Below are 21,301 nucleotides of genomic sequence, written 5' to 3'. Positions count from 1 at the left end.
AACCCTTGTAATCACTGCTTGCAGCTATATTCTTTTGTAATTATTCCAAATTTTGTGTAGTGTAGATAAGTAGAGATGTTCATGAGTTGGAAGATCGTGACATAATTTGCTGCCATTGTATGCTGTCAATATGATTACTTAATATGTCATCTAAAAGAACATTTCATAATCAATTATACTGATGATCTACAATCTAAAATAACCTATACACTCATAAATCTTTCTCACGCACTGGTTTTATTGCTCGACCGGGTCTGCTTGCGAAACAAGGCTGGAAACAAAACAAGCACAGCTCTGTGAGGATCCGAGATGTGTCTTACCTTGCCATGCATTAGTAGGCGGATGGTGAGGGTGACATTTAGCCCCCCCTCACATACTCCTCCCTCCTTCTCATTCATATTCATTCTTCTCCTGGGTCTAGATGCTTCAAACCGACTGTCTCTGTGCACACAAACAGACAAATTTACCAGTTCAGTCAGAGGAGATATGAGATGAATTTCAGTGAGCAAACATTTCAGTCTTGACAACTCATAATTCCTTGCTATTACCTTTCTCCGACGTAAATGTCTATTCGGTCATGCGTTCATTTTGTTTAGCCGTAGGTACCTGTTGCTGTGCTCTGACATTAAGTTGGCGGTTATTTCCCTCCGGGGCGGGTGAGCCGAATCCTGCCTCTAACCTCTCTAATGGCTCTGCTTTAATAGAAATAGTGTGACCGTGTTTGATAAGACTCAAAAAGAGTCTTTCTAGGCCTTTGGATCAAGTGACATTTGTGTGACCATGTCTAACAAGGCCCGTTAATTTATCAGAGAGTCGTTTGTTTCCGCATTCCTCACATCTCCGCAACAGCAAGCCGAGGTTATCGCCATCTGAATCGATTTTAAGCCAGATGAGATCACAGGGCACATTCATGGGCGAAACAAAAAAATGAGGCAGCGTTAGATCACAGGAAGTGTGAAGAGATTGTCTTAAATTTCCCTTTAATAATGCCTCATCCATTCCTCATATTCATCTAATGAGGCCCTGCAGCCGCAAGGAATAAATCACTGTATTTTCTTTATTTAAGTGAGAACATGAAGACATCTATTCTAATTGAGTCCCAATGCTTTCATTTGCTAGGCCTCTTTGAAAACGACTGCTTTTGAAATGTTTTCAGACTTACATAAGCTGTTAAATGAAATGTGGTCCCTTTTTTCCATGACACTCCAGCAGCAGAGGAACTTGCTAAAGAGATGTGAAACAAACGGTGTGAAAAGATTTTCTATTGTGTGGCTATTAGTTCTGTGCTGTTTCATCAGGTAAATGCATCAAACACACTGCTACCATCCCGTCTAATCCTTTAGGCCCGGATTTGTTTGGCTAATGCTAAAACCCATTTGACCCATTTCTGTCCTTCCAAAGCTTGTCAACAGGCATCGGAAAACATTCTGCCATCATATAGCATTGCACTAATAAGCCTGAATGTAGATATCACACACGCTGTTTTTTCAAATGTCAAATGTGTTTATGAATCAGAAATTTAAATAATTTATGCAGATGCCATTGAAATGTTGACGTGGGAAAATTATGGGTCAGATTAGAAATGTTCAGAAATGATCAGTCTGTTTAAATACGTAATCCTAAGGGCCAAGCCTTTGTCGTCAATGTGTTACGTCGTACAATACTGTGAATTCAATACACTGCGATTAACTAATCAAACTAAATGTAATTAAAAAAAACGTTATCTTTATATATTACCAAAGTCTATCATTAAGTAGGTCAAGCATTATTTTTAAAGCATGAGATTTATTTGTATCAACCTCAGCATAATATGTGCGTATACATATGCGTATATACCTTAAAAATTATATTTGTTTAGGTTGTTATATCGCATTATTATAATTATATGAACACGTATAAACAACCTAAACAAACTTTAAGCTACATACTGTTAGAACTAGAACAATTTTTTGTATTTTCTACTATATTACTGCCAAAACTGGATATATTATTTTCTATTATATTACTGCCAAAAGTTTTGAATTAGTTTTGTTTAAATATATGTGACCCTGGACCACAAAACCAGTCATAAGCCACTTAAAAATAGTTTTTATAAAACTATTAACAAGCACAAACACTAATAACAAGCAAAAATTACAATTTCTATACATAAAAATATTTATAAAATATATAAAGTTAAAGTCAAAAGTTTACATACACCTTGCAGAATCTGCAAAATGTTAATTTATTTGGCCAAAATAAGAGTCGGTCATACAAAATGCGTGTTAGTTTTATTTAGTACTGACCTTAATAAAATATTTCACATAAAAGATGTTTACATTTAGTCCACAAGAGAAAATAATAGTTGAAAATGACCCCGTTCAAAAGTTTACATACACTTGATTCTTAATACTGTGTTGTTACCTGATTCACAGCTGTCATACGGGTCAGTTTTATGAAATGAGATTTATACATCATCTGAAAGTTGAATAAATAAGCTTTTCATTAATGTATTTCCATTGTTAGGATAGGACAATACAGTATTTGGCCGAGATGCAATAAAATCAAAATATTGAGAAAATCGCCTTTAAAGTTGTCCAAATGAAGTTCTTAGCAATGCATATTCCTAATCAGAAATTAACTTTTGATATATTTACGTTAGGAAATATAAAAAATATCTTCATGGAACATGATCCTTACTTAATATCCTAATGATTTTTGGCATAAAAGTGTATGTATACAATGTATTGTTGGCTATTGCTACAAATAAACCTGTGCTACTTATGACTGGTTTTGTGGTCCAGGGTCACATATATTGTTGTGTTATATTGCATTATTATATAAAAATGTATAAACAAGGTTATATAGTCACATAATATGCATAATGTATATGAAAGATGCAACAGTTTTCCTTTTGTCAAAGATAAAACAAGAGCACTGTTGCTGCCAGAAAAGCATTAATACGCCTATTTGTTCCTGTCCTTTGGAAGTCCCTGAGCGTGACGAGCAGCTTTGGGTTGAAGTTAGCAGACTGACCTGAGAAGTGATGGAGGTTGAGACAGCTCGAAGTTGCCACTTACTTTCTTCACCAACTCCTCTTGCCTTGTCAATCCAGGATGAGTTAACGTTTGAGTCTTCAGAGTGTGTATGATTTCCTGAGTGCGGAGTTGCCCTCCTTTGTTGTCAGTTGCATTCAGAGAATGGACAGATGGCCTTGTGCCCGTACCTCTGGTCGACTGAGACTAGCTTTACTGTTTTCCCCCCTCTGGCTTAGCCTCTGATAAGCCTTTAGCCCAGGCTACGTGAGCCCGGAGGCTCTCTCAGTTCTTAATACTCACGTAGTTGATGCCGCAGAGCCTTCATCCTGGGAACAGATGTGTTAGGGAATCTCGAGACGAACTGAGGGCAACAGGTTTTCCATACTTTGTTGAAGTTGCATGACGGAAAGCTGGCCTCGTCTGGCAAAATAGTAAGACAAAATTGTGAGACTTGTTTTGAAATACATGATCCATTTTGGCAGGGAGGACTTATGTAAGACACATACATGGATAATGGCATTTTGAATGACACATATGAAGAAGAAGAAACCCCCCAATCAACAAGCATCTCCAAATTGACTGTGTCACATCATTATGGACAGAAAGACACAATGTCTTTGTGGCCAGTTTCCCCTCCCCCACATTGAGCATCTAGTCCTGCTAATGAGGCCAAAGTCCTGTGAAAACAATGTGGCCCTTTAACAGAAAAAGATGCACTCTGTTCGGCAGCAGAATTTCAAAGTGAATGAATTAGTGGAGCAGAAGTGGCATATTTAATCACTGCCTGCTGTCTGGGATGGAAATGAACATTGTCTCTGTGGATCTCCCTTCCCTCCCTGCATATGTGTTGATAAATAGTGTAAAATCAAGTTGTATGATTCTGTTATATGACAAACGGCAGGGTTGTTATTGTTAACTAAAACTAATGCTATTTAAAGCTATTTGTGGGGGGTTCATTGAAGTAAAACTGAAATAAACTAAAATATAAATACTACATGAAAAACTAAACTAAAATTAGTACTACTAAACTAAAAATAAATTAAAATTAGTTTTTATAACATGTCAAAAATACACAAATAAAAAGCAAAAACTACTAAAAAAATAATATACAGTTAAAGTCAAAAGTTTACATACACCTTGCAGAATCTGCAAAATGTTAATTTATTTTACCAAAATAAGAGGGATCATACAAAATGCATGTTATTTTTATTTAGTACTGGCCTTAATGAAATATTTCAAATAAAAGATGTTTACATTTAGTCCACAGGAGAAAATAATAGTTGAAAATGACCCCGTTCAAAAGTTTACATACACTTGATACTTAATACTGTGTTGTTACCTGAATAATCCACAGCTGTGTGTTTTTTTTTTTTTGTTGTTGTTGTTGTTGTTTAGTGATAGTTGTTCATGAGTCCCTTGTTTGTCATGAACAGTTAAACTGTCTGCTGTTCTTCAGAAAAGTCCTTCAGGTCCCACAAATTCTTTGTTTTTTCAGCATTTTTGTGTATTTTTGCACCCTTTCCAACAATGACTGTATGTTTTAAGATCCATCTTTTCACACTGAGGACAACTGTGGAACTCATATGCAACTATTACAGAAGTTGCAAAACACGATGCATTAAGAGCCAGGGGTGAAAACTTTTGAACAGAATGAAGATGTGATAATTTTTCTTCTTTTGCCTAAATATTATACTTTTTTTCTTTCAGTACTGCCCTTCAAAAGCTACAGAAGATATTTACATGTTTCCCAGAAGACAAAGTAAGTAAAATTTACCCCGATCTTCAAATTCAAAAAGCTTGATGCATTGTGTTTCCTTTCTGAAGCATCAGTGAGCGTTTGAACCTTCTGTAATGGCTGAGTCCCTCAGTTGTTCTCAATGAGAAAAGATGGATCTCAAAATCATACAGTCATTGTTGGAAAGAGTTCAAATACACAAAAACGCTGAAAAACCAAAGAATTTGTGGGACCTGAAGGATTTTTCTGAAGAACAGTGGGCAGTTTAACTGTTCAGGACAAACAAGGGTCTCATACAGGGAACAAAACAGTATTAAGAATCAAGTGTATGTAAACTTTTGAACAGGGTCATTTTTATAAATTCAACTATTATTTTCTCTTGTGGACTATATATAAATGTCTTATTCAGGTCAGTACTAAATAAATAAATAACATGCATTTTGCATCATTCTGTAACGCAGGACTCAGGGAAGCGTGTAAGATCCAAACGCAAGCTTTAATAAACAGATCGTAGTCAAACAGGCAGGGTCAATATCCAAGCAAACAGTGTAACGGAGCCAAAACAATAGCGTAATCCACAAAAACACAGGCAGAGTCCAAAAATAAGAGAGGGCAGTCCGAAAAGTAACAAATAAACAAGGCAATGAAACAAGGCAAAAACTATGGCAATGAAACAGAACAAATCAATGGCAAAACTATGACAAGAAACAAAACCGTGGAAAAATATCAAAACAGAGCAATGAAACTGGAGAAACGCTTAGTAGAGTCCGCACAGCAAAACAATACTTCGCGGGGCCTGTTTGGTGTAGGCCTCCTTAAATGGCCACCAAACAGGAAGTTACCCATGAAACAGCAGAGGGAGCGAGAACAGTCAGTGCATGGGTGAGGGCTCCCTCTGCTGGTGTGGCATTACAGATCCCTCTTATTTTGGTAAAATAATTAACGTTTTGCAGATTCTGGAAGAATCTACACCTCAAAAAAATCAATTAAAACTACATAAATAGCATTAAATAATATTCTAAAACAACACTGACAGTCACAGTGATTATTACTTTATCTACAATGGTTTTGCACTCTATCTGTCCGTGTATACAAATCCCCAAATCGCTAATAAAACTGCTGTTATATTACAACTTAAAGTAAATTGAGTGTGACTGTTTATCTATTTTCATACTTTGAAACCCCCTGCGATATGCCCCTATGTCTTACTAATATATTTTCTCAGGATCTGTTCTTAGTTCCAGACACTCACCAATATAAGTCCCACAGGTCTCATTCTGAGAGGCTACATTATCAAAACCATTGTGACCTGAATTTTATCTTCGTACATACCAGTCATTACAGTGTGGGGTTAACCCTAAGAAACAAAATAACAACAGTATAGCAATATTTATCATTTGTAATACTGTGGTACTTAATTTCATGTTTGTGGTGGTTATTAACAAGATAGCTGTTTTATTAGTGTCAGTATAGTGGCTGTGGTACTCTGAAAGAATTATGGTGCATAAATAATCTTTTAGAGAAACCGTAGAAAAAATATTTGATGATACTAGCATTGAAAATTTAATAAAATAAGTCATATGTAGTACATATTTTTAAATGTTTATTCCATCATTATGCCAGGCTCCAGTGTCACGTGATCCTTCAGAAATCATTCTAATACGCTGATTTGCTCATTTTTAAGCATTTCTAATATTATCAGTGTTGAAAACAGTAGATTAATAGCTGTAATAATAATTAACAGCTGATTATTGTTTTTTCAGGATTCCTTAAATATTAATGAAGTAAATGTATTTCTTTCTTTTTTTTTTAAATCTTATCAACCCCAATAGTTTGAATTGAATCCCGTCATATGTTCAGTTAAGTGTAGGCAAACACGAGTTAATAAAAGGTGGTCAGTTACCAGTGTTGTGCCTGAACGAGTTCATTGAACGATCGTTCATGAACTCGTTCATAATTTGGGTGAACGTGAACTGAACGTGCTGTATATCTGCCTGATGAACGTGAACGTGAACGCGCTCATTCTGGCGTTTATGAACGTCGTTCTCTCGTAGTTCAATTTTGTTCTAGAGAGTGCCAGATTTCCATGGAGCCAGGCAAAATCCCGGCTATAACCACGGACTGTACAATATCTACGCTACAACCGCTACAACACAATCTAAAACGGGCCTTATTATATAGGGAGAAAGACGGCAACAGCAGCCACCACAGAGTCGCACCGCGCATGCGTCATCAAATTGCGAAGAATGAATGGAGGCAAAATCCGATGAAGGTAGCGGGTACTACTTTATGAATGAAACGTCATATGTCCACCGAAAATAATTTTTAAATTTCTTTCTTAATTCCTCATTAAAAAACATTCAAGCAGCACGTTCTTCCTCATGTTTCTGAGAATATACTGTAGGGTGAAAGTAAATGTTTGCTAATATTATAATATTTTATTACTTCTCTTGCAAAACAGGTAATAAAATGTTACACTAGCGTTCAAATGTTTAAGACTTGTCTTTAAAGAAGTTTCTTATGCTCATCAAGGCTGTTTTTATTTGATTAAAAATACAGAAAAAAAGTAATATTGCATGTTTTTACAAATAAAATAATGTTGTTGTTTTTTTAACATACTTTAAAATAGAATTTATTCCTGGGATGAAAAGCTGATTTTTGTTTATCAGCTGTTACTCCAGTCTTAAGTGTTACATGATTCTTCAGAAATCATTCTAATATGCTGATTTATTATTAGAATGATCAATGATAGATAACCGATTGTGCTGCCAAATATTTTTTTGCAACCTGTGATTTTTTTTCCAGGATTCTTTTATCAATAACAAGTTTAAAAAGTACAGTGTTTATTTAATATATAAATATTTTCTAACAATCTAAATGATTTATTATTAACTTTTAATAAACTTTTAATTATTAACTTAATGCATCCTTAGTAAATAAAAGTATTAATTTCTTAAAAAAAAAAAAGAAACAATAAAAATTTACTGACCCCAAACTTTTGAATGGTGGTGTATATTATAAAAATAAAATAATAAATAACCAGTCCAACAAAATAGAGCTTATTCAAGCAGCACGTTCTTCCTCATGTTTCTGAGAATATACTGTAGGGTGAAAGCTGCAGCTGGATACGAGTGTGGACTGAATGAGGGGCAACAACTGGAAAATGCCAGTATTCTTAGGGTAACAGCTTGCAGCAAAATACTTGAAAAAGTAAAAGAACTATGAACTAGTTCATTTTGGAACCTGCGAACTTAGTTCAAAAAATTTGAATTATGAACTATGAACTGAACTAGTTCATTTTAAAATGTGTGAACTGAACTTTGAACTAGTTCACGTAGAAAAAGAACTTTCCCAACACTGTCAGTTACAGTATTTATACTTTTATTTTTGATGAACTTAATAAGTTCCCTCTGAAGTTCTGAAGTCCACCAGACATGCTTCAGAAGTCATGGGGTTTTAATGAAACTCCACTATATTTGACCTGCACAAAGATCAACAGTCACGCTGCTGCTGGACTTTGGTCTCGGTTCTATCAATTGGACATGGTAAGAGATACATAAATTCGCGAAAGAGGGAGCTGTTGTGTCTGTCTGACTTTAAAGATATGGAGACTCACTCTCTGCAGGACTTCCAGGACTTATGCACCCTTGAGAGTTTTAAGAGTTTCTGGCACTATTACGGTTACGGCGTTGATCAACAAGAACTGATCGATCGGGAATTTAAACGGATTAAAGGTAAAAGGAGGTCCTTAACCTCCTTCGCGTTCAGTAACTTGTCCAAATCTGCCTGTGGTGCTGCTACTTACTCTAACGCTTTAACAACATTGTTTGTTTGTTTGTTAGTAAAATAACGATTTTGTATTAGACACAACAAATAAAAACAGCCTTCTAACTTATCCAGCGCTTGAGAGTGTGTGTGTGTGTGTGTGGGCCTGTAATGCAGCAGTGTTTACTTTCTCTTTAACGTTAGTTGTCATGTTGTTAGAATGAATACAGCGCCCTCTCTTGATCCCAATGTGAAATACATCTACAGGCTGAGTAGCAGGTGCTGAAAGGTTCTTTGTTTTCTTTTTAAGGTGTTACATACCTTGATCACGCAGGGACAACGCTATTTCCTGAATCTCAGATTAAAGGATTTTATGATGACATATCTAGAAATGTTTACGGTGAGTTCCTTCATATGCATTGTTGAAGGCACACTTAATATCAAAATCATAATTTTCTCTAAATTGTAACATACTTTCTTTTTTCAGGCAATCCCCACAGTCATAATCCCAGCAGTAGACTAACACATGACACTGTGGAAAGTGTCAGATACAGGTTAAGTATGGCAAGCTGTTTTAGCCTAAAATATATTAAGCGTTACTTGTCGTATTTGCATTTTAACTAGTAACAATTCCAATTACAGAACTCTCTAATTCAATTATTACTAGTAACAATTCCAATTAGAGAGCTCTACAGATGAATTTTTACTAGTCATATGTCTCCACTTCCATTCATTTTTAATTACAGAGCTCTACAATTAAAGTATTACTAGTAAGAATTACAATTAGAGAGCTCTACAATTGAATTCTTTCTAGTAACAATTACAATTAGAGAGCTCTCTAAATACATTTTTACTAGTAATAATTCGAATTACAGAGCTCTCTAATTCAGTTTTTACTAGCAACAATTCTGATTAGAGAGCTCTCTAATTTAATTATTACTAGTAAAAATGCAATTACAGAGCTCTACAATTAAATTTTTACTAGTAAAAAACACATTAAACAAGTTTAATTGCAGAGCTCTGTAATTGAATTAAAGAGCTCTCTAATTCAGTTGTTAGTAGTAACAATTTAATAAGAGAGCTCTCTAATTGAAATTCTTACTAGTAAAAATTCTCTTGTAGAGCTCTGTAATTAAAAATGAATAAAAGTCAATGGAGACATATGGCTAGTAAAAATTAATTTGTAGAGCTCTGTAATTGGAATTTTTACTAGTAATAATTGAATTACAGAGCTCTCTAATTATAATAGTTACTAGTAAAAATTTAATTAGAGAGCTCTCTAATTGGCGGTGTTACTAGCAAGAATCGAATTATAGAGCTCTCTAATTTAATTGTTACTAGTAAAAATGCAATTACAATGAGTAATGCATAGTATATTTTAGGCTAAAATGGCTTGCCATAGGTAAAGCACTTTTGCACCATCTGAGTTATAGCATAGTATTCACTGCAAGACAGAACAAAACATAAACAGGGGGAGCAAAAAGATTTGAATCACATACAGAGAAAACTATAGCCTAAATTGAGGATTTTGCATAAGTAATATTTTAAGTAGAATTATAAGATTTTGGTCAAGATCTGATATGATAAGATGTTATAATATATTGTTAAAAATTGGCTAAGGTAAGATAAGATAAGATGAGCTCTTTGTTTTGAACCTCTGCAGGATACTGGAACACTTTAATACATGTCCTGAAGAGTACTCCGTGATTTTCACATCAGGATGTACCGCAGCACTGAAAGTAGTGGCTGACACTTTCCCCTGGAAGGCTGCGTCGAATGAGAGGCCAGGAAGTCAGTTCTGCTACCTCACTGACAATCACACCTCAGTGGTGGGCATTCGTGGTGTGACTGCACTCCAGGGAGTTGGCACAGTTTCTGTTCTACCTTGCGAAGTGGAAACGCGAGCAAAAAAGCCCCCGACACAGACAAATGGAGAAGAGGAGTGCTCTGTGCCTCATCTTTTCTGTTATCCTGCTCAGAGTAACTTCTCAGGCAGAAAGTATCCTCTGAGCTATGTGAAGGGAATTCAGTCTCAGCAGCTCTATCCAGCATGTGAGCACCGTGGTCGATGGTTTGTTCTCCTCGACGCTGCTTGTTTTGTAAGCTGCTCACCTCTGGATCTAAGCCAATATCCTGCTGATTTTGTGCCAATATCTTTCTACAAAATGTTCGGCTTCCCGACTGGACTCGGAGCCTTGCTGGTGAGGAATGAGGCTGCTGAGGTTTTGAGAAAAACTTACTTTGGAGGAGGGACAGCAGCGGCTTATCTTGTGGCAGAGGACTATTTTGTACCAAAGCCAAATGTAGTCAGCAGGTACGATGTTGCAGCAAGATTTTGACCTTTAATTGTTGGCAAGCAGCATAGTTGAGGCTACCTGTCATAATTTGTTTAACACGTAATTGCTTTTTCCACAACTTTATCAGATTTGAGGATGGCACAATCTCCTTCCTTGACATCATTTCACTTCATCATGGTTTCGAAACACTTCGGAAACTTACAGGTTCAGAAGTTTTTGGTTTGCATCCTGATAAAGGTTATGATTCACATTGTTATGACTTTTGTCATTGTTATGACACTAAAAGTGGATGTTTTTGGTTTTCAGGCAGTATGCTGAACATTCAGCTTCACACATTTGGTTTAGCTCGCTACACTTACATTGTTCTCTCATGCCTGTGTCATAGCAATGGAAAACCTGTGGCACAGATACACTGTGATAATGACTTTCAGAATATGGCAGAACAGGGTGCAGTCCTCAACTTTAGCCTACTGGATTGTCATGGACAAACAGTAGGATATTCTCAGGTCAGTCATTCCCATGTTCTCCTCAAAATCATTTTAAAAACCTGTAAAACATAAGTATATTTATAAACAAACATTACAATATAACATTTTCAAATAATAAAGACATTTGAAAATTAAAAGAATTAGAAAATCTTCATTACTTTATGTCTTTGCTTATTGTTATTTGTTTGTTTATTGTTTGTGTTTGACAGGTGGACAAAATGGCTAGTCTCTTCAACATTCATATTCGGACGGGCTGTTTCTGCAACACGGGAGCCTGCCAACATTATCTGGCTATCAGCAACCAAAATGTGAAGAGTAATTTGCATGTAAGTGGATGTCCGCCAGTACAGACTTTGATGTTTGCTAGGAAGACAGACAGGGGAACTGACAGATGGACAGACGGACAGATCGATGGAAAATGGACAGCTAGACAGATAGATAGACAAACGGACAGATAGATCAACAGACAGATGATAGATAGATAGATAGATAGATAGATAGATAGATAGATAGATAGATAGATAGATAGATGATAGATAAATAGATAGATAGATGGATAGATAGATAGATAGATAGATAGATAGATAGATAGATAGATAGATAGATAGATAGATAGATAGATAGATAGATAGATAGATAGATAGATTGACAGACAGACAAATAGACTGACGGACAGATAGAATGACAGATAGATCAACAGACAGATGATAGATTGATAGACAGATGGACAGACAGTTGGATAGACAGATGGATAAATAGATAGATAGACAGTTGGATAGACAGATGGACAGACAGGCAGACAAATAGACAGTTGGAAGACAGATGGACAGATAGATCAGTCAGACAGCTAGATAAATATACATATCGACACAGATAGATAGATAGATAGATAGATAGATAGATAGATAGATAGATAGATAGATAGATAGATAGATAGATAGATAGATAGATAGATAGATAGACAGACAGTTGGGTAGATAGAGAGACAGATAGACGGACAGACAGATGGACAGACACTTGAATAGACAGATGATAAATAGATAGATAGATAGATAGATAGATAGATAGATAGATAGATAGATAGATAGATAGATAGATAGATAGATAGATAGATAGATAGATAGATAGATAGATATGAAAGGAATGACGGGACTTTTTAAATAATTTTATATAATAAAATGTTCCTTTCAAGGCTGGTCACATCTGTGGAGACAACATTGATCTGATTGAGGGACGTCCCACAGGATCCATCCGTGTGTCTTTTGGATACATGTCCAGTTTTGAGGACTGTCAAAACTTTCTTCGGTTTGTTGTGAACTGTTTTGTGGACAAACCTCTAATCTTGGACCAAAAGAGACTAACCAAGCTCAAGTCAGCTGAACCGATGAAGTTTGCAGCATCTAATGACCTACGATCAATACCAAATGGCCAACTAGGGCATGAGAATGGACAAGCCATCACGCCTTTACCTGAGAGAATAACACCATGTGAAGACATTGTATCAAAAGAAGGAAAGAACAATGGCAGTAGCCATACATTAACAAACCTCTTCATCTATCCTGTCAAATCATGTGCATCATTTGAGGTACAGAAAGCTGTTTTGTAATCCTTCTGTGCTGACAATGAAAAGCAAGTTGATGTAATGATATCAGTTTTCATGGCACTCATTGTTGTGATTGACCTTATAGGTGACAGAGTGGCCACTGGGACCACAGGGTTTGTTGTATGACCGTTTGTGGATGGTTGTGAATGAGAATGGAGTTTGTCTCAGCCAGAAAAGGGAGCCAAAGCTGTGTCTCATCCGTCCTGTCATCTGTCTGGCCTCTAACATGCTGCAGCTTCAGGTCTCAGGTCAGAGCGCAGTACAAAACACATCACTACAGCTCCTTTTTTTAACAGAGACTGCGGACATCTCATGAGATACAGTGATTTATGTAAATAAAGTACACCGTTTAATAGCCTCATTTTTTAGTAGACAAAGCCTTTTCAAGTGGTGCCATGGTGAGGTGATTATATCAGATGTTACCACGGATCATTTTTATATGTGGAAGGAGTAATCATGCTTAAAAAACTGAGCTTTGTGTTTTGTGTTTGTTCATGGTCATTATGAGGTCAATGTTCAGATTATTAATGGTATTCTCTAGTAATGTATTCTAATGTATTCCGAGATAAGCAAAAATAATGTATTCTCTCCAATAATAAGCTGCATTCTCTCCTGTCTCAGGCATGGAGGTAGTCACTGTTCCCTTGGAGACCAGTCTAGCGAATTCAGATCTAAGAACATCCCAGAGCAAAGTTTGCGGTGACAGGTATTAAGATAAAACACAAGCCCACCAAATTTTTTATATCATTGCAATATGCAATACATTTTTTGAACTTAAAATTAATAAACAGTTTAATGTGTTTGAACCTTATCTACAATGGTTTGTGGCTTAATACTGAAGCTTAATATGAATATTGCTGTGGCTTCATATGAATCTGTGTTTGGTGTAGGGTACAGACAGTGGATTGTGGGGAGGAAGTTTCAGCCTGGCTTTCTGAGTTTTTAGGAAAACCTTGTCGTCTAATAAGACAGAGGCCCGAATTCCTTCGTGATATGAAATTTGGACGAGGGAAAGGTAAAATACTTTTTGTACTTGGATTGATGTTAAGCATATTTTTCTTCATGCTAGAAATGTCCGCTAGACATCCCCCTCTTTCTCTCTCACTTTGCTTCCTGTCAATATACTGTCCTGTCATTAAAAAAAAATCAAAAACTCTCAAGGACTCTAGATATCTAAAAAAAGATCTGTGCTTGGATTTGTCTGCAAAAAAAAAAAAGGAATCAATATTGTAGATTCTTAATAAGACATTTAAGAATATTATTTAATTTGAGACCAAATGATTAAGGGTGCGTTTCCTGAAACTGTCTTAATGCTATGCCTTTCATAAGTTATACCTTAAGCTGTACCTTAATGATAAAACGTGTTTCCCAAAGTATATCTTTTGTCTGTCTGTCTGTCTGTCTGTCTGTCTGTCTGTCTGTCTGTCTGTCTGTCTGTCTGTCTGTCTGTCAGACCGACTGACTGACCGACTGTCCTTCCATCTGTCCGTTCATGTCTGTCTGTCTGTCTGTCTGTCTGTCTGTCTGTCTGTCTGTCTGTCTGTCTGTCTGTCTGTCTGTCTGTCCAGCTGTCTGTTCATCTATCTATCTGTCTGTCCGTCCGTCCTTCTATCTATCTATCTATCTATCTATCTATCTATCTATCTATCTATCTATCGTTTTTTGTCTGTATGTCTGTCTGTCCTTCCATCTGTCTGTTCGTCTGTCTATCTGTCTGTCTATCCAACTGTCGGTCTCTATCTATCTATCTATCTATCTATCTATCTATCTATCTATCTATCTATCTATCTATCTATCTATCTATCTATCTATCTACCTCTTTTTGTCTGTCTATCCAACTGTCTGTTCATCTATCTATCTGTCCGTCCGTCCTTCCGTCTGTCTATCCAACTGTCGGTCTCTATCTATCTATCTATCTATCTATCTATCTATCTATCTATCTATCTATCTATCTATCTATCTATCTATCTATCTGTCTGTCTGTCTGTCTATCTGTCCGTCCGTCCTTCCGTCTGTCTATCTGTCTATCCAACTGTCGGTCTCTATCTATCTATCTATCTATCTATCTATCTATCTATCTATCTATCTATCTATCTATCTATCTATCTGTCTATTGGTCTCTTTCTGCCTGTCCGTCTATCCATCTGTCGGTCTCTATCTATCCATCTATCTACCTCTCTTTGTCTGACTGTCCAACGGTCTGTTCATCTATCTATCTGTCCATCCTTCTATCTATCTATCTATCTATCTATCTATCTATCTATCTATCTATCTATCTATCTATCTATCTATCTATCTATCTATCATCTATCTATCTATCTATCTACCTCTTTTTGTCTGTCTATGCAACTGTCTGTTCATCTATCTGTCTGTCTGTCCGTCCGTCCGTCCGTCCTTCTGTCTATCTGTCTATCCAACTGTCTGTCCATCTCTCTGTCTATCTTTCTATCTATCTATTGTTTTTTGTCTGTCTGTCTGTCTATTTATCTATCCATCTATCGGTATCTATCTCTCTGTCTGTCTGTCTGTCTGTCTGTCTGTCCTTCCATCTGTCTGTCTGTTTGTCTGTCTATCCAGGGTTTCCGCGGGGTCTTAAAAAGTCTTAAAAAGTCTAAAATTTAAAAATCTAAATTTTAGGCCTTAAAAAGTCTTAAATTCGCTGTTCTAGGTCTTAAATAATTTCACACAGGTCTTATTTTTCCGATGTCCATGTAACGCTACCTCTAAAGCTCATTTAAATTCTCTTTTTGTTGTTTCCGTGGTGTTGTAGTTCTTTATTTCACTATCCCAAATATAATTTGCTTTATTTAAACTACAAATGAGACCAACATGCAATAGCCAATCAGCTTTCTGTTATTGGCGCGAGTCTCTCTCGGATTGTACCGCAGAAGTAAAATGGATTTAGCTTTGGGGAAGTGCAAGTTTAGCAATACTTAGCTTGAAAAAACTGAATATAGGGCTTGGCTAAGGCCAGTTGCTAACACCTGTAGATTTTTTTCTCCCCCTGTGGAAGTTACTGCGTCTTCAGACAGAATCGCAGTAGCAGAATACAGGTCAAACTACCTTTTTCTGTATATAATGTTCTCAATAATAATAATAAATATAGGTCGAGCTAACGTTAGCTGACCGCCAGCCTTGGAGATACTTTTAAAAAAAAATTTTTTCCTTGCCGGACCGAACAAACCGCCTGATTAAAACTGAAGTGACAAAAACAACTAACGTTAGCGAAGCATCGAAAGGCAAGAAAGATTCATATTTTAATACATTAAACGTAAACAGAAATTGATAATGGATAGTGTATTTCTGGTCTATTTGTGACATACTTTAAAACTAATGAATGTAACAGCACTCTAAAGAAACACACTGAGGTAAAAATTTAAAATGTATAGTTTATTTATAACATGATATAGTTCAGTAATATACCAAGTGAGCTTTTTGCTGAATATTCTCACAATTACAAATGTTACATTAATTTTAGCTCAATAAACAAGTAGTTAGTCAAGTAGTTACTTACATATTAGACAAAATATTTTCACTGTTTTGTTCTGTTTCACCAACGAAAATAGTTCCAAACAAGGATCGCAGCAGAAGCATTCTCCTAGCAACGTTCTGCTATGATTCAGCGTTTTGCTCAAATCAGTTGAAATAACTCGCTCATGAAGTGACTTACCGCCACCTGCTGGTAGTTTAGTGTGTTTAAAAGTATGCCTCCACACCCAACATTTCTAATTTATATATTTATAAATCAATAAATGTATTTAAAACATTAATCTCACTTTTAATTTTGCAGTGTAAATTGTGTAATCTCACTGCTAACAGCCATTTAGAATTTATTGATAAATTCATAAAATAAATTTCAAAGGTAATGCATACATTTCAAAAGTAAAAAAAAATGAAGGTAAATCAAATATGCAGATTTAAGATGTAAAAGCTAATAGAGCACTGATGAAAATATTGCTTCAGAATTTTTTTTTTACATCAGATATTTCTAGTGGTACTTTTATGTGGATATTTTGTGTGGAATAGTATCTGCTGATATGAAAAGTTCACTGTATATCGTAGTAATAAATTTAATTTATGACAGCCATGAAATTGTGTTTACTTTTTACATTAAACACATTAAATATTACATGTATGCATGTAATATAATATCTATTTCATTACAGGTTTAGGTCTTAAATTTCATATAAGGTGGTATTAAAAAGGTCTTAAAAAGTCTTAAATTTCACTTGTTCATATCTGCAGAAACCCTGTCTATCTGTCTGTCTATCCAACTGTCTGTTCATATATCTATCTGTCCTTCCGTCCTTCTGTCTATCTGTCTATCCAACTGTATCTATCTATCTATCTATCTATCTATCTATCTATCTATCTATCTATCTATCTATCTATCTATCTATCTATCTATCTATCTATCTATCTATCATCTGTCTGTTCGTCTGTTTATCTGTTTGTCTATCCAACTGTCTGTTCATCTATCTATCTGTCTGTCTGTCCTTCTGTCTGTCTATCTGTCTATCAATTTTCAATTCAATTCAATTCAAACAGCTTTACTGGCATGACAAAAGCACATTTTGCATTGCCAAAGCATACATAAGAATAGAGAACTGAAATTGAAATAACATTTGAAGAAGTAAAATTAAAGGATGGACATTAGAACAAGAAAGAAAAAAGATAATAAGAAGGTTGAATAGTAAACAATTGTGTATCAAATTTAGTTATTTAACTTATAAACTGAGAAACTGAAATCAACATATCAACATATTAGCCATTAGCTAGCTACCTCTCTTTGTCTGTCTATCCAACTGTCTGTTCATCTATCTATACCACTGTGCAAAAAGCTTCTTTACATTTCAGTCTATTCGAATATAATTTAGAAGCTGCAATACACCCAGTGTTCAATTAGGCTAATTGAAGTGTTCTCATGCAGAGAATAAAATTGTCATTTTACTGATGGTTGTTAGCTTTTTAATTATATTATCCCAAGGTACATCAGCTGGCAAACTATTAGGCAGTAAAGGCTCAGGAGTCTGTTTAAAGGGAATGATTGTGGTGGGGAGTTTGGCCAAAGTGAAACTATGGCAGCGATACAGCTAATGGTTGTGCTAAATCAAAGATGCCACCATCCGCAGAGCCATTTACTGTATGTGCACTATTTCATCTCTGAAAACTTTAGTCCCCTGGCTACAATCAGAAGCTGCACTTCTAAAAAAAAAAAAAAAAAATTGGCATGCCATGGCAGCAAATTCATTACATCCTGCTCCATCACACCAACGATTATAGCCGTATGCCTTCCACCAGGCACAAAGTAATAGAAGCGTATCAAGGCTTCCATGCCATTGCTGGTACTCCCTGAGTAATGTTTTGCGTGTTGTGCTTTTATTGAGTAGGTCATCCAATAACAGAAATTTGTGATGTGGCTGCTGGGCAATCAACCCTAGTTGTGGAGTAAATTAAAACACTATGGCAAATATATTATGATAAAATAAATGACTTTCTAAAGGTCACTGAAGGCTTACTGCTAGTAATTGTAGTGGGTTGAGGCATGGTACGTTTGTGGAGTCCTGATAAATGCAATTTTAACAATTTTTGAAGTCCAAAATTATTCAAAAATTAAAATGACCCCATGATTTACCTACATTCATGCCATCCTAGGTGTATATGACTTTCTTCTTACAGACAAATACAGTCGGAGTTATTTTCCAAACTTTATAATTGAAGTAAATGGGTGTTGAGATTTTGTAAGTCCAATAAAGTGCATCAGTTGGCATAAGCTAGAGATTGCAGTGTATAAAGTTTTAAATATGAAACTTATTTTTATTACACACATGCATTGATTCACTTCAGAAGGCCTTTATTAACCCCCCATATGGAGCACTTTTTTATGATGGATGGCTGCACTTTATTTTGCCTCAAAATCTCAACACCCATTCATTGCCATTATAAAGCTTGGAAGAGCCAGGGCATTTTTTAATATAACTCCAATTGTATACATCTGAAAGAAGAAAGTCATATACACCTAGAATGGTTTGAGGGTGAGTAATTCATAGGGTAATTGCCATTTTTAGGTGAACTATCACTTTAAGCAACCTCTTAAGGTATATATCGGGGAACGAGTCTAGAAAAGCCTAAGTTAGTTAAGGTATACCTTTAATATCTTCGTAGCGTGCTAAGAGACACTCCAGAGCTGTGCTGTCCACATTCATTATGCACTGTAGCTCTGCAATTATTTTATTGTTTTATGTCCCTATAATGAGAAGAAATTTACCTTAATGATGTCTTCCTGTCCAGTGGGTGACTGTGGCACCACTGCACTTTCGCTGGTGAATGAGGCTCAGTTTCTGCTTATTAACAGAGCCAGTGTGTCTTTTCTGCAAGAACACATTGCCAACAGGTATAGTAATGCCAGCTACAAATGACCAATACAGTACCTTCTTCTTCAGTAAAGTACTCTATGTATTAGAGTACAGCTTTTCAATATTTAGAGATGTTTTTGTTATATTTGGCATTTTAAAGGCACAATAGTGAGAATGAAGGAACATGGCAAGACATGGAGCAGCTCATTCAGCGTTTCAGGACAAATCTGGTCATCTCAGGACAGGAGGCGTTTGCAGAGGACGACTGGTCTGACTTGACAGTAGGAGACATACAGTTTCAGGTTAGTGGAAACAGCTGATATAAGAGACACAGTCATAATTAGAATGAATTTAAACAGATGTTCAGGTCTCTTTTTTCATTTTGGTTTTGTTAAGGTGATTGGGAGATGTGGCCGCTGTCAGATGATTGGAGTTGATCAGAAATCAGCCACTAGGACCCAGGAACCTCTTCGGTCTATTTCTGAATGCAGAAGTGGAAAGGTCTGTAGAAACAAAACTTCTCATTCTTGTTTTCTTTCTTGGCATTTACAAGAAGACAGAAATTATATTTTCAATATATGAAGGTTACATAACTTCTCTTTTCTCTTCTGCACTTGTTCTTAGGTGACTTTTGGTGTTTACTTGGCTCACCAGTCAGCAAGGAACACCACTGCTGTCCCCATTTTATCCGTAGGGGCCCGTGTTATTCCACGAATATCCGAACCTACTGATAAACCTTAGAATTGAATGGTTATTTTAGTTTGATTTTTTAAACTGTGATAACAGTCACATTTTACTTAAATTATTTTGTTTGATATATTTGTTTTGATAATATGTAAATGTAAATATTTAATACACTTTGAACAGACTGCATACAGTTTGCATATTCAATATAAAATAAATTACATTTGTGTGTCTTGTAAACATGCTATTTAGCTATCGGAGCTAAAAAATCCACTATTTCTACAGTTTAAAAAAGACAGCCTTTTCTTAGATATCATCTCATGTTAGACTTGCATCACTGCTGTGATTACTTGAGGAAGTACACATTTTCTTCTACAGAACATTTCCTCAATGTAATTATCAGGCAATCTCCTTGCAGAGGATGTAGCAATGATTGCATATTTAGAACAGACCTGAAATGGATGTTGTCTGTTAATTTTTAGTAAATATTTAAACTAATTAATCAACGCCATAGAGTACATATAGGAAGTATAAAGTTGTGAAAGTATTTGCGAGGAAATAACAATCGCACAGTCAAAGAAACACTAGACTGGAGGAAAAAGTTCTCAGCCTCTAATAACTGGAGTTATTTACTGTATGTGTAGGCATACAGTTGAAGTCAAAAGTTTACATACACCTTACAGAATCTACAATGGTAATTATTTGACCAAAATAAGAGGGATCATACATATGCATGTTATTTTTTTATTTAGTACTGACCTAAATAAGATATTTCACATAAGACATTTACATAAAAGAGAAAATAATAGTTGAATTTACTAAAATGACCCTGTTCAAAAGTTTACATACACTTGATTCATAATGCTGGGTTGTTACCTGAATGATCCACTGCTTTTTTTGTTTTTGTTTGTTTGTTTTAGTGATAGTTCATGAGTCCCTTGTTTGTCTTGAACAGTTAAACTACCCACTGTTCTTTAGAAAAGTCCTTCAGGTCCCACAAATTCTTTGGTTTTTCAGCTTTTCTGTGTGTTTGAACCCTTTCCTACAATGACTGTATGATTTTGAGATCCATCTTTTCACACTGAGGACAACTGAGGGACTCATATGCAACTATTACAGAAGATCTGGGTAAATTTAACTCATTTTGTCTTCTGGTAAACATGTAAGTATCTTCTGTAGCTTCTGAAGAGTACTAAATGAAAAAATATATATTTAGGTAAAAAATAAGACAAATGTACACATCTTCATTCTGTTTAAAAGTTTACACCCCTGGCTCTTAAAGCATTGTGTTTCCTTCTGAAGCATCAGTGAGCATTTGAACCTTCTGTAATAGTTGTATATGAATCCCTCAGTTGT

At 35.7% G+C, this 21,301-nt stretch overlaps 2 protein-coding genes across 4 annotated transcripts in view; one reads left to right on the top strand and one right to left on the bottom strand.

Annotated features, from left to right (window-relative positions):
* The window catches only part of LOC141325470 (poly(rC)-binding protein 3), a 30,011-nt gene extending 26,648 nt beyond the window's left edge, over positions 1-3,363 (bottom strand). For 2 of the 3 annotated variants that reach the window (XM_073834167.1, XM_073834169.1), the window contains exons 1-2: positions 1,163-1,239; positions 321-441 (exon numbers count right to left, since the gene is read on the bottom strand). In XM_073834167.1, the coding sequence (XP_073690268.1) occupies positions 321-404 (84 nt within the window). In that variant the 5' untranslated portion in view covers positions 405-441; positions 1,163-1,239. Of the gene's footprint in view, positions 1-320; positions 442-1,162; positions 1,240-3,059 lie in introns of those variants that run through there. The other variant, XM_073834168.1, reaches the window with a different exon arrangement.
* Positions 3,364-8,356: 4,993 nt separating this feature from the next.
* Positions 8,357-20,185, top strand: mocos (molybdenum cofactor sulfurase). Its single transcript, XM_073835157.1, has 15 exons — positions 8,357-8,486; positions 8,828-8,917; positions 9,005-9,071; positions 10,181-10,831; positions 10,942-11,018; positions 11,121-11,320; positions 11,512-11,628; positions 12,495-12,887; positions 12,991-13,153; positions 13,527-13,611; positions 13,796-13,920; positions 19,197-19,299; positions 19,422-19,563; positions 19,658-19,762; positions 19,886-20,185. The coding sequence occupies exons 1-15, from the start codon at positions 8,357-8,359 to the stop codon at positions 20,000-20,002; spliced, it is 2,565 nt and encodes an 854-aa protein (XP_073691258.1). The 3' UTR covers positions 20,003-20,185.
* The last annotated feature ends 1,116 nt before the right edge of the window (positions 20,186-21,301 follow it).

The sequence above is a fragment of the Garra rufa genome, chromosome 2 (genome assembly GCF_049309525.1).
Source record: "Garra rufa chromosome 2, GarRuf1.0, whole genome shotgun sequence".
NCBI classification, from domain to species: Eukaryota; Metazoa; Chordata; class Actinopteri; order Cypriniformes; family Cyprinidae; genus Garra; species Garra rufa.
The sequence above is the reverse complement of the archived record's forward strand: the minus strand, read 5'-3'. Positions and strand labels throughout refer to the sequence as shown.